At 41.1% G+C, this 11,174-nt stretch overlaps 1 protein-coding gene across 1 annotated transcript in view; it reads left to right on the forward strand.

Moving 5' to 3' along the window:
- Positions 1-6,953, forward strand: part of LOC147889082 (alanine aminotransferase 2-like) — a 261,417-nt gene extending 254,464 nt beyond the window's left edge. Inside the window, exons 13-15 of the mRNA XM_087392259.1 lie at positions 5,395-5,469; positions 6,053-6,256; positions 6,418-6,953. Coding sequence (XP_087248385.1) covers positions 5,395-5,469; positions 6,053-6,256; positions 6,418-6,534 — 396 coding nt within the window. The 3' untranslated portion in view covers positions 6,535-6,953. The remainder of the gene's footprint in view (positions 1-5,394; positions 5,470-6,052; positions 6,257-6,417) is intronic.
- The last annotated feature ends 4,221 nt before the right edge of the window (positions 6,954-11,174 follow it).

Genomic DNA, 11,174 nt, shown 5'->3' on the forward strand with positions numbered 1-11,174 from the left:
AACAGGTAGAAGAGGAAGTAACAAATCAGTAATTTTCTTCCATATCGACCTATGATGCATTAATGCCCAATGCATAGGAAGCAGTGGCTTGAGGAAAAGATAAGACATAGCCCTGATCATCTACCACATCATTTATGTATCTAATTCCCAATTTCATGAGATTATATGCCCGAACAGGTTCCTGTAAAGCAAGTGGAATGTCAAAGATGGCACTCCAATGAATACTTTCTTTCCTCATTGAGTTTATCCCCGAGCAGTTATCGGGAGCCCATTTGACCTTAGAAAGTACTTGTTTCCAGTCAAGTATCAGAGCAGTAGAGAAAGGACAGCCAAGTATCTTCCCTACAAATCTCCCAATGACAACTCCCAATGATCAGTAGTCCAATGGCCATATGCAGATGTCCTCATGTTGACACACATGGATGCTATCATACAAGTCCATGGCTGTTGTTGACGGAAAAAAGTATGGAGCATAGTCGCCTTCCTTGGGGGACGAGCATTTTCTGAGCGAAATCTTCCGAGCGTCTGAGCGAAGGAATAAAAAAGCTTCCAACTATGCATAAATATGGCAAAAATCGACCGAAAGAAAACATAGTTTCACTTAGAAATATGCAAAGTATTATAGCAATGCCTATTTTATACAAAAATCTTTACGTGAATCTTTAGGAATGGTGAGAACATAATGGGATGGCTTTTAAAGAAACCCAGATGTAGAGTAGACTTCTCTATGAAAATCCCTTATGATCCTTCTTACAGCTTTTACTTAATAGGGGGTGACATTGAAAAACCTCTCTCAACCTATCTTCATGAAAGGGTTTCTTCAAAGAAAACTCATTGAAGCAAGTCATCCAGGTAGTTTTGCCAGCGAAACCCCTTTGAAGCATCTCCCAAGGTAGTTTCGCTGGCGAAACTACCTTGGACAGCACTTTTAAAAGTGACATAACTTTCACATCCAATGTCCAAATATAGTCATTCAGCCACTCAAATTGATCGGAACACCCCATTTGAGCACATCTACGAAGTTATATTTTGGAAAATCTTGCATATATAGTATTAAATATTACATGTATTTTATGAGAGTGATATATAAGCCCAAGTTAATACTTATTTATAGTAATTTAAACTTCTTTAGAAACATGTCCATAAATATCTTGTTATTTATGCTATAAAAACACTAGAAAGATATTGCCATATGATATAAATGTGTTAATAAGTAATTAGATATGAATAGTATTATTACATTGAGAGTGATTATAAGGGATGTTTCTTAAAGGAATTATTTTTCAACACTTCTTTAAGGTATTAACAGGGGTACAAAGAGATGTCTCTAAATAAGAAAATTATGTTGTGTAAAAATGAATTAGTGACTAGTATGTATATTTTTATGATAAAGGGATCTAGTTCTAGTGAAAATAAAAGTGTAAATCCTTGTTTCCTAAAGAAATACATTTTTTTAAATCTCTTGAAAAACATGCTCGGATAAACCTGCTCATAGGTTTTTGCTCATAAAATTGACACATCCCCTTCCTTGCAAGTACATGATATCTTATATTGAGAACATTATGTCCACCATGCATCCTAGGAGAGCACACCATTTCCATCTTCATCAGTCTCAATGCTTTTACAACAGTTTTTGTCCTCCATAACAGCTCCATAGCTTGAGACATAAAGGCTGAAATATCTCTAGGAGACCAATGTAGCAAAGGCAAAAAGAACTGAACATAGGACATTACAATGGATTGTACTATTCTGAGCCTGACATGAAGTCGCCAAGTAGAAATTTTCCAATGTTCCAGTTTATGTTGAAGTCTTTGGAAGATCCATTTTAACTGCTGCTTCCTGGTGATATGCCATCCTATAGGATATCCCAAATGCCTGACTACATCTTTGGAATGCACCACCTGACCTGGCCAGAGAATAGAATGCCAGTCACATTGTTTCAGGGGAAGCAATTTAGATTTGTCAAAATTGACATGCAATCCCCCTGCTAATCCATACAATGATAGTGTGGTCATAAGCATGTGAACTTCCCGGGGAGAATTTTGTGGCATAAAGAAGGAATCATCAGCATATGCTTGTGCCAAAAAAGATGCAGCCCCAGGGATTTGAAGACCAGTCATCTGTCCTGTGTTTGTAAGATGATCAAGATACATCAAGAGGGGATGGGTCGCAATAGCATAGAAGAGAGCACTAAGCGGGCAGCCCTGTCTAACTGATCTACCCAATGTCCATGACCGAGATAGATGACCCCCAAGAATGTACTGAGAAGTAGAGCCAGAATAAAGCCAATAAACTGCATTTGCTATCTTGGGACCAAAGCCCAACTTTGTCATGATTTGAGAGATAAAATCCCATTGAACAGTGTCAAATGCCTTAGCAATATCTACCTGCAATATGAGCACATCTTGATGCGAGTACTTAGCATATTCAATTGCAGTCAATGCATTGGAGATATTGTCATGGATTTGTCTTCGTGGCACAAACCCATACTGATGAGGATGAAGGCCCGCATTCAATATCCCGTGAAGCCTATACACAATCATTTTGGCAATGAGTTTGTAAACTACAGGCATCAAAGTAATAGGCCTCCAATCTGACATATGGTCACACAGATGTTTTTTGGACACAAGTTTGATTATGCGATGCTTCCAAAGGGGCGGCAAGTGATTTTCTTGCCAGGCAACATTGATCATTTGCAAAAGGACATCTTTCAACTCATCCAAAAAAGAAATATAAAATTCCACCGTAAGGCCATCCCAACCAGGGGACTTGTATTTGCTGAGGTGGGACAATGCATTATCAAGTTCTGTGTCAGTAAAAGGTCTCTCCAATGTAAGTGCATCATCCATTTCCACTATCTCAGAAACATATTGAAGAAATTCAATCCTCGCATCAGTCACTTGATTTGATGGGGAACCAGGAGCAGAGAACAATTTCTGGAAATAATTTTGGCATTCATCTTGGAGATCAGAGAAAGAGTGCGTCCAAGAGCCATCTAGCTTCCTTACCCTTAGACATGAGTTTTTCTTTCGAGTAGCATGCAGGCCCTGGAAGAAGGCTTTTGATGAGCAGCCCTTATCCATGAGAGGCTTCATTCTTGCTCTAATCTGTCATTTGTGCAATTTCCTCTGATCATTATCATTCAGTTTGATCCGAGCATGTGAAAGGGAATCATTTTCTGATTCAGAGAGAGGCCTGAAATGTGAAAATTCAGTCAATTGTTCTGCTGTCCTTTTTGCCCATTTAACCTCATTCCTCCATTTAGTCATATGCCAGTTTCCATACTCCCTAATGACATTCTGTATACGAGAGACGAAACTGTCCCAAGCATAATCCATGTCCTCCTGGGCATGCAAAGGCAAGGGATGAATTGCAAGTCTGATCATTTGCTGGAAATATTGATGTCGGAGATAAGCCTGATTAACATGCAGTAATCTTTTGGAAAGAGGTGGCAAATCATCCAGTGGCATACCAAGTTGCAGATTCATCCATAATGGGGCATGATCTGACAAGCCCAATGAGAAATCTATGAGGAGATGAGGGCTAAAATCTGCATATTGTTGTGGGTAAAACAAATACCATCTGTCAAGCCTTGCCCAGTACGTAGTAAATGCATTATGATGAAAAGTATATCCAGGCACTGACCCTTGGAGAAGCAGCCATAAATCTTCAGCCTGCACAGAAAGAAGCATGCTATCCCATTTCTGCCTTTCCGATGATAGCATATGAGATCTTGAAGTGGTGTTATCTCTCGGCAGAGGGGAATTATTAAAATCTCCACAGATAAATGCATTAGATCTCCATGGATATATGCTTAAAGAATCCCATAAAGAAGCCCTCATGGCAGAGGTCTGGGAGGCATAGACTGATGCAAACTCAAGAATATCACCATTGACATTACATTGTATGACCATCCATCTGCCACTGCTGTCATTGGAGGCTAACTGAGGCTCCAGCTCATGTCTGACCATTATACATACACCTGAGTAGGTAGTGGTACCAGCATAATATATATCATAACCGCCAAAGTAATCATGATGACCAGCCTTAGAGTGTTGATTATGCTCTTGCAAACAAACAATATCTGGCTGCATTTTATGTACATAATTCCAGAAAATCCTCCACTTTGAGACATTGCAGAGGCTCTGTACATTGTATGTAAAGCACTTAAGCACACAGACACACACGCACACACACACACACACATCAATTAGAGTTATATTACAATTTGCAAGCCCCTAAAAGGAGGGGGAAGCAATTACAAGATTAGAAAAGGTCATTATACAATAGATATGTAGTACTGTCAATCTGATGGGCTCACAAGCAATCAAAGAAAGATTGGCTTAATGATGCTCTAAAGAAAGAGAAAGTATGAAAGAGAGGGTCTCCAAAAACTCTATGGTTGCGATCCTTCCATATAGTCTGGAGAGCCCAAAAGCGAACCCAATAGGAGAAAAGCTCATAGCCTAGCCTGATAGGGTGCCGTCCGAAAATCTTGAAACACCTACCAAAATTAGCACCAGGAAAACAGGCCACTAACAGCCGCTGCAAAAAGAATAAGAAATCTTTGGAGTGAGGACAATGCTAGAAGATGTGGCTCACAGATTCCCACGGAGCGAGCCATCTGTGACAGTGAAAAGGGCCATATTGTCTGCGAGCCAAAAGCTGTCCAGTAGGAAATACTCCAATTACTCTCCAAAAGAAAACCTGTGGCCAAAGAGGAAGTTTTGAATTCCAAATGATCCTTAATTTGTTCCTCTACCACCCAGGAGTGTGATGCAAGGACCAGATTTGATTTTGCATGTGCTGAGAACCCAGAAGGGGGTAAAAGTACCCTGTATAAAGCAGCAACAGTGATGGAGGCCAGTGATAGGGAACAACCTCTTTGAGAGACAGGAATTAGAGCCCAATCCTGGAGACGGTCCTGAAGCTCTAGAGGTGGAATTGGCTGAAAATCTTGAAGTAGCTGAGAGAGTAGACGCTAATAGGGATGATAATGAGATCCCAAATTAAAATGACAAGGTGCGACAGGAGAAGGCATCACACATCCCGTGTCATCCAGAATTTCACCAATAGAATGAATCCGTGTAGACTAAATGAAGTAAGACTTGAGACGTCGTCGTATCTCCATCAGATAGAGGTCAATGCAGACCTGGTCCTAGAAGTAATCAGCTAGGAGAGCGGCCCAAACTCGTGTCCCTCCTGAAAGAGACAGTAACACCATCATTGGATCTCACAATAAATTAGGCAAATACATAGGAAATGCTTCCTGTCTCTATCTCCCCTAACGTGCATAATCTGCAAATCCGTTGCGAGAGAGAGAGAGAGAGAGAGAGGTTTATTCTTATAGTAAGTTGTCAATTGTACTTCTAAAGTCACTCAATTTTAATGCAGGTTGGAGATGAATCATATGAGCTTTTTGCTGGTGAACGTGATGATATTCTTTCATCTTTAGGCAGACGATCAAAGGTATTTTGCATTAGTTGGGTGAATTGACGGGATTATTTATCAAGAGAGGAGCAACATGTTACTTGGATTTGTGAGTGAACCTCATAGTTGGATAATGCATTCTTTTATATGGGCCAATATTTGTTTTTAGTTCGAACTCCCATTCAGAGGTACTTGCATGTCTTTAGCTTTTTTACTAGAATAGATGTTTTGTGGTAACTCTAGAAGACAAGCTTGATTGAAGACAAAGAAAGAAATCATGTAATGATATGTGAATCTACTATTCTATTTTCCAAAAGGGAGATTCCCAAGACATCATCTCAATATCGTACAAGAGTATCTTTGGTTTTGTACAAGAGCCCTGCATGATCTAGGATAAGTTAGAAGCTCATCCTTTCAAATGGAAATGGCAGTAAAGGCAATTAAGCCATCATGAAATTCCATGTAATAAAGTTAGGTGCTTGTTCTTGGGTAGTGATAGTTATCAGCTTTATTTTGTTTAATTAGATCTTTCCCCTCCGTTATTTCAATTTTCATGATTCTTGTGACAAATATGAGATTATTTACTCTTACAAGAGCAGAGTGATGGTCTATTCAATGGCAGATGCTTGCAGAAGCCTTGAACAAGCTGGAAGGTGTAACCTGTAATGGAGCAGAAGGAGCTATGTATCTGTTTCCTCACTTGGACTTGCCAAAACGGGCAATAAAAGCTGCAGCTGCAGCAAAGATGGTCCCAGACACATTTTACTGTCGGCGTTTACTAGATGCAACAGGAATTGTTGTTGTACCAGGCTCAGGATTTGGCCAGGTGTGAAGCACTTCTAATTTCTTCCTTACCAACAGTTCCACATGAGGGATGGTTGTAGATTACATATAATATTGACAGAGGATCTAGCTTGGATAATGGAAGAATCTTCTGCCAAGGTTGAATGTTACTATCTCATTTGACAGCCATATTCGTTCTTGCAGGTACCTGGAACCTGGCACTTCCGAATTACAATTCTGCCCCTAGAGGACAAATTACCTGATATCATCTCACGGCTCACAACATTTCATATGAGATTCTTGGAAGAGTTTAGAGATTAATATCGAGGTTTGCTAAGTTATACTCTCTTACTTGATGTCATGAAGGCTTGGTGGAATGGGTTCTTATTTACACCAGATTTCTGCTCAATCTTTTCATCCTTCACAATATCTGTGTTACCCTCTTCAACTGAATTAGAAATCCATGTGATATAAACACCACTATTGGATCTTTTGTTTGGACAGTAGGGGTGATCTTCTCTTCTTTGTCAGCTCTCTATAGCAACTAGCCTTGGGCATTGCCATTTTCACAGCCAGTAATTCCAGGAATGCACGTTCCCATTCATGAACTAGTATGCTTCTTGTTTACATGGCTGTATTTATTACGTTGAGCACCATTAAAACGTTATTGTGATGCAAAGTGCGGTTATATGATAATCACTTCTGACCTATGAATTACATAATTGTGACCCTGCTTTGAGAGTTTCATTCTTGGTTACAGAATTGTGTCCAACCAAAACTTTCTTTGAAACTTAGAACCCTTATTTGAGATTTTAATATCTAAAAGGTACATTTTGATAGGGCTGAGGAAAGCTAACAACGTTGGAACATTGTTCGTGGGCTTATTTAAATCTAGAGGATATATAACTTTGCCAACCTATTTTCAATCCAATTTAGAGCTGCCAATCAACATGAAGTTTTGTGGGGTGAATGCCATATATTTTTTGCTTTGTGAAGGTTCTGCTAGCTTATCTATGTTGAACTCTATTTCATAGGAGAAATTGGACTGCCTTATAAGACTAGGTGTTATCTATATCTAGTAATATGTAGAAGAGTGTGAACCTCAACAACTATTTTCCTAGAGAATAGTAAATTAGTTGTCTAAATAGTTTCTTGATATAGACATTTTGTAAAAATGGAAGAGAATTACATCCTTACAGAAGAACGCCTTAGTGTTTATATCTACAAGCGATTCACTTTCAATCCTAGCGTGCCTTCATGTGGCAGTGAAGAAAGTGTTTTCTAGTTCCTCTATGACATGTTAGCCCTTTGCTCAATTCAAACTTTGGGGAATAGTGTAAAGTTTTGCCCATTCACTTTTGGTAGTGGTTTGCTTGGAGCATGAAAGATGTTTTTTTCCCCCCAAGAAAAAGACTTCTATTAACTATGAACAAAACCACGAGAGCTAGCTCAAAACGGAAATACAACATGCAATGCATGAAATAAGGCGTCAAAATGGCCACAAAACTCCTAAAAATGAGGTAGAAAAAATCCAAGGTTGAGGCTGAAAATTCCATCGCAACCCTATAGAGGACTCTGAGAAGAAAGGGGAGATCCATTCCCTAAGGAAAGTAACCCTCCTAGTAGAAGCAACTCAGGAAGACCCTTGCATGCTCATCCAAGTGACCATCAATGTATGTATAGTATCTGTCCAAATACTGGCCAAAGTATGAGGGGGGTGGACCTTGGAATGGTCCAAGGCCTCTGTGCATGTGGCTCTCCAGATATGCCACGCTGAAATGCTCACTAGAATCTCCCAAGAGGAATCCACAGAAGCATGTACCGCTCTGGACGGTAAGGTTGGAACATCATCCAGAGGGCATGATGCAACTAAGTGTCGCCGAATTGAGAAAGCCGATGAAGAGTGATGCCTCTCGTAAAATACCTGAGGACCTGAAAGGGAAAGCCAAGCAATTGAACCCCAAGTCATGAAGAAAGGGTGGTGGGCAAAGGTGCTGAAGATCTTAGCAATCCCTTTCCAGATAATCCGTGCATGTCTGCAATCTCATAAGCAATGCTGAACTGATTCCACCATAGAGTGGCAATGAGTACATGTAGAGTCTCCCAAAAATGTTATCACCCGGTTCATTCCATAAATTTATGATATCCCAAAACTTTAATAGGGGATTTTATTAGGGTGATTAGCATCACAATATTTTAAGGGGGCATCTGTTAAATGGGAATTTCTTTTCAAAGGGGTTTTATTAGTACTCTTGATGCCACAGATTTACAAGCCGCTGTGTTTTAAATTGGCTGACACATTCTACAGCAAGGGGTATGGTGATTTAACAGAAGCCCTAGAAAAATAGGCCACACCTTGGATTATAGCTAATGTGGTGGGAGGGGAAGAATCTGCTATTGCTTATTATTGAAGGCGATTCCAAAGATGATGTGGGCCGAAGTAGAGCCAGGCTGAGAACCTATCCAACCCTTGGAGTGAAAAGGGGACAGCTGGAGGGAACCAACCAAAATCAAGAGGGCGCCACCTATGGGCCCAATGTGAACACTGGGGGGGGGACTTGAAGCTGGTGAGGCACTGAAGAAGATTGATAGGCACCAGTGTTGAGACTGCAGGTTATAGCTGAAGCTAATTCCACAGCTCTCAAGTGAGAATATAACAGGATGGAGCAGAATCGAAATCTGCCACACACATGTGCACTTTGCTATGGAGTCGAGAGAAGAGGGAGAGCCTTTTATGTTTTGGGGTGTGATCAAAATCCGGAAAATCAGATGCATTAGTTGGGATTAATGTAATTAAATATGGACTGGGATTAGTCATGTTTTCATTGGGGGTTAGAGTGACTAGATGGTTTAAAAATTAAGGTGTGGTGTATACAGAAAAAGAAAGGAAAGAGAACCGGATGGAAAGGGTGACGGAGAGGAGAATTCAAGGTGAGGAAAAAGTCATGGGAAAAAAGAACATAAGAGCAATGTACAAAAGAAGAGAAGATGTATGTGTATGGCAGTTTTGGGGAGATTGTGCATGGTGAGAAATACAAGAGGCTTTGGAACGGGCCTCTCTTCTTCACCCTGTTGCCCACGAATGATGATACGTGTGACACTGATTGTACTGTGTTAAAATTTTCGGACACATTGCTGGTGCAGTGAGCATGGAGAGTTCGAGCTCACGGAGGGAGAGATGTTGAGTGGATCATGAGGGAATGAACAGTATCCATGGAAGCTTTAGTGTCATATTTTGGAAAGGAGTGAGGAGTCAAGTGAAAAGAAGAACTAGGTGTGGTGATGGGTAGCAAAACAATTTGTGGGAGGTGGCTGTGCAATTGATGATGAGGAAGGTGGTGAAGCAGTTGCTAGTCGGGCAGATCTTCGCAGTGGGCGTGTTGTTGAGGAGCGTAGATCGACGCAGGCGTGTCTATTTTTTTCTTTAAGTTTTAATCTGAATATGCATGTGGCGAAGGCGAGGGGTCAGTGTTGAATAGAGCAGACCTGCTGTGGTAGGGTTTAACCCAAAAAAAAAACCTGCATGGTCAACACATTGACTGCTTGCTCTTCTATGTTGGCAGTTTTCATTGCTACCGCGGTTGACTCTAAGGAGTTCTTACATGCATCTGTATTGCTACTTGAGCGCTCAGACATATATGCAGTTAATGTGAGTGTGAGCTTTGGGAATGTATTACTCCCTTTGGGAAATCATTACAAGGTCAATTATTTGACTGGCACGTTCAAGAGCAGGTTTGACCATTGGTCTAGTCGAATGTGAGTTAATGCCTAAAGATGTGAATAGAGGGTTGATTTGTTGTCACATGCATACATTTGATATGAGACAGGTATTGCATGGTTGGTGGGCCATGACAAAGATGCTGAATTTGACTGTTTGCAGCAATCTGTGAGGTTGTTTGACTTAGTTCTTGACGAGTGTGCAAGTGGTGAAATGATACTTGATGGTTTGAGGAGACTGCATTGTGGAATATTTTGTGAGTAGATTGTGGACCATTTTGGTTTAAGTGTGACTCGTAGTGCCTAAAGATGGTGGAGGTACCAATTTTCTAAGGGCACAAGGGTGAGGATGTGGAGGCTTACCTGAGTTCATTCGTGCATGCCAGCCGTATGTTCAGATGGTCTGAGGCTTCTTGGGCGCAGTTTCCTTCTGACTTTTTAGATGGGATTGCATTAGCCTGGTGCAAGACCTTGCCAGAGATAGTGAAGAATTATTGGGGATCTCTGACTGATGCCTTAAAATGGATGCTTTGGGGTAGAAGAATCCCCGAATGCGTTACTAGTGCAGGTAGATTATCTGATTCAGTTAGAGGGGGAGTCTTCAACAGTTTATAGGCTCGGTTCGAGTCTGTGTGGGGCAGGTACGAAATAGTAGTTACAAGGTGGTGTCTACTGAGGCTGGGGAGGCCTGTGTGCACGCCGAGGGTGGGCCAGCAAGGCCATCAATGCCTGTGCCCACATGTGGGCTTGAACACCTCAAACTAAATCAATTCCTTGCAAGTTTGGAGCCTCAGTTGAGGCGAAAGGTTGCAGGCAAGGATCCCCAAACTTATGAAGCTGCTTTGTATGTGGCACTGGCCAAAGAGAGGAAGATTTTGTTGGAGGCAGAGCCTGTGGTACCCATGCAGCTACCACGCCAGCCCTGAGTGGGAGCCGAATAGAAAAGAACCTGGAAAAGATGATGGCTGAATTTAAGGAGCTAGTTAGGATGACCAGGATGGAGCTAAGGGTTCGATGGGATCGAACAAATATCATTTGCTTTGAATCCAATGAAATGGGACATGTGAAGTATGATTGCCCGCAGTTGATTGGGAAGAAAGAGGATGATAAACCCAAGGCTATGTGAAGGAAATTCAGGAGTTGGAAGTGTATGCTGGGAAGCGTGGGCTGAGGATGGGATGAGCTTTAGATCCGATTATGCTCATGGGGGGAAACTGTACGAAAGAAGAAAGAAGGTCAAGTTG

The sequence above is a fragment of the Dipteris shenzhenensis genome, chromosome 21 (genome assembly GCF_047967505.1).
Source record: "Dipteris shenzhenensis isolate YYH24624 ecotype China chromosome 21, Dip_SZ_1.0, whole genome shotgun sequence".
Classification (NCBI taxonomy): Eukaryota; Viridiplantae; Streptophyta; class Polypodiopsida; order Gleicheniales; family Dipteridaceae; genus Dipteris; species Dipteris shenzhenensis.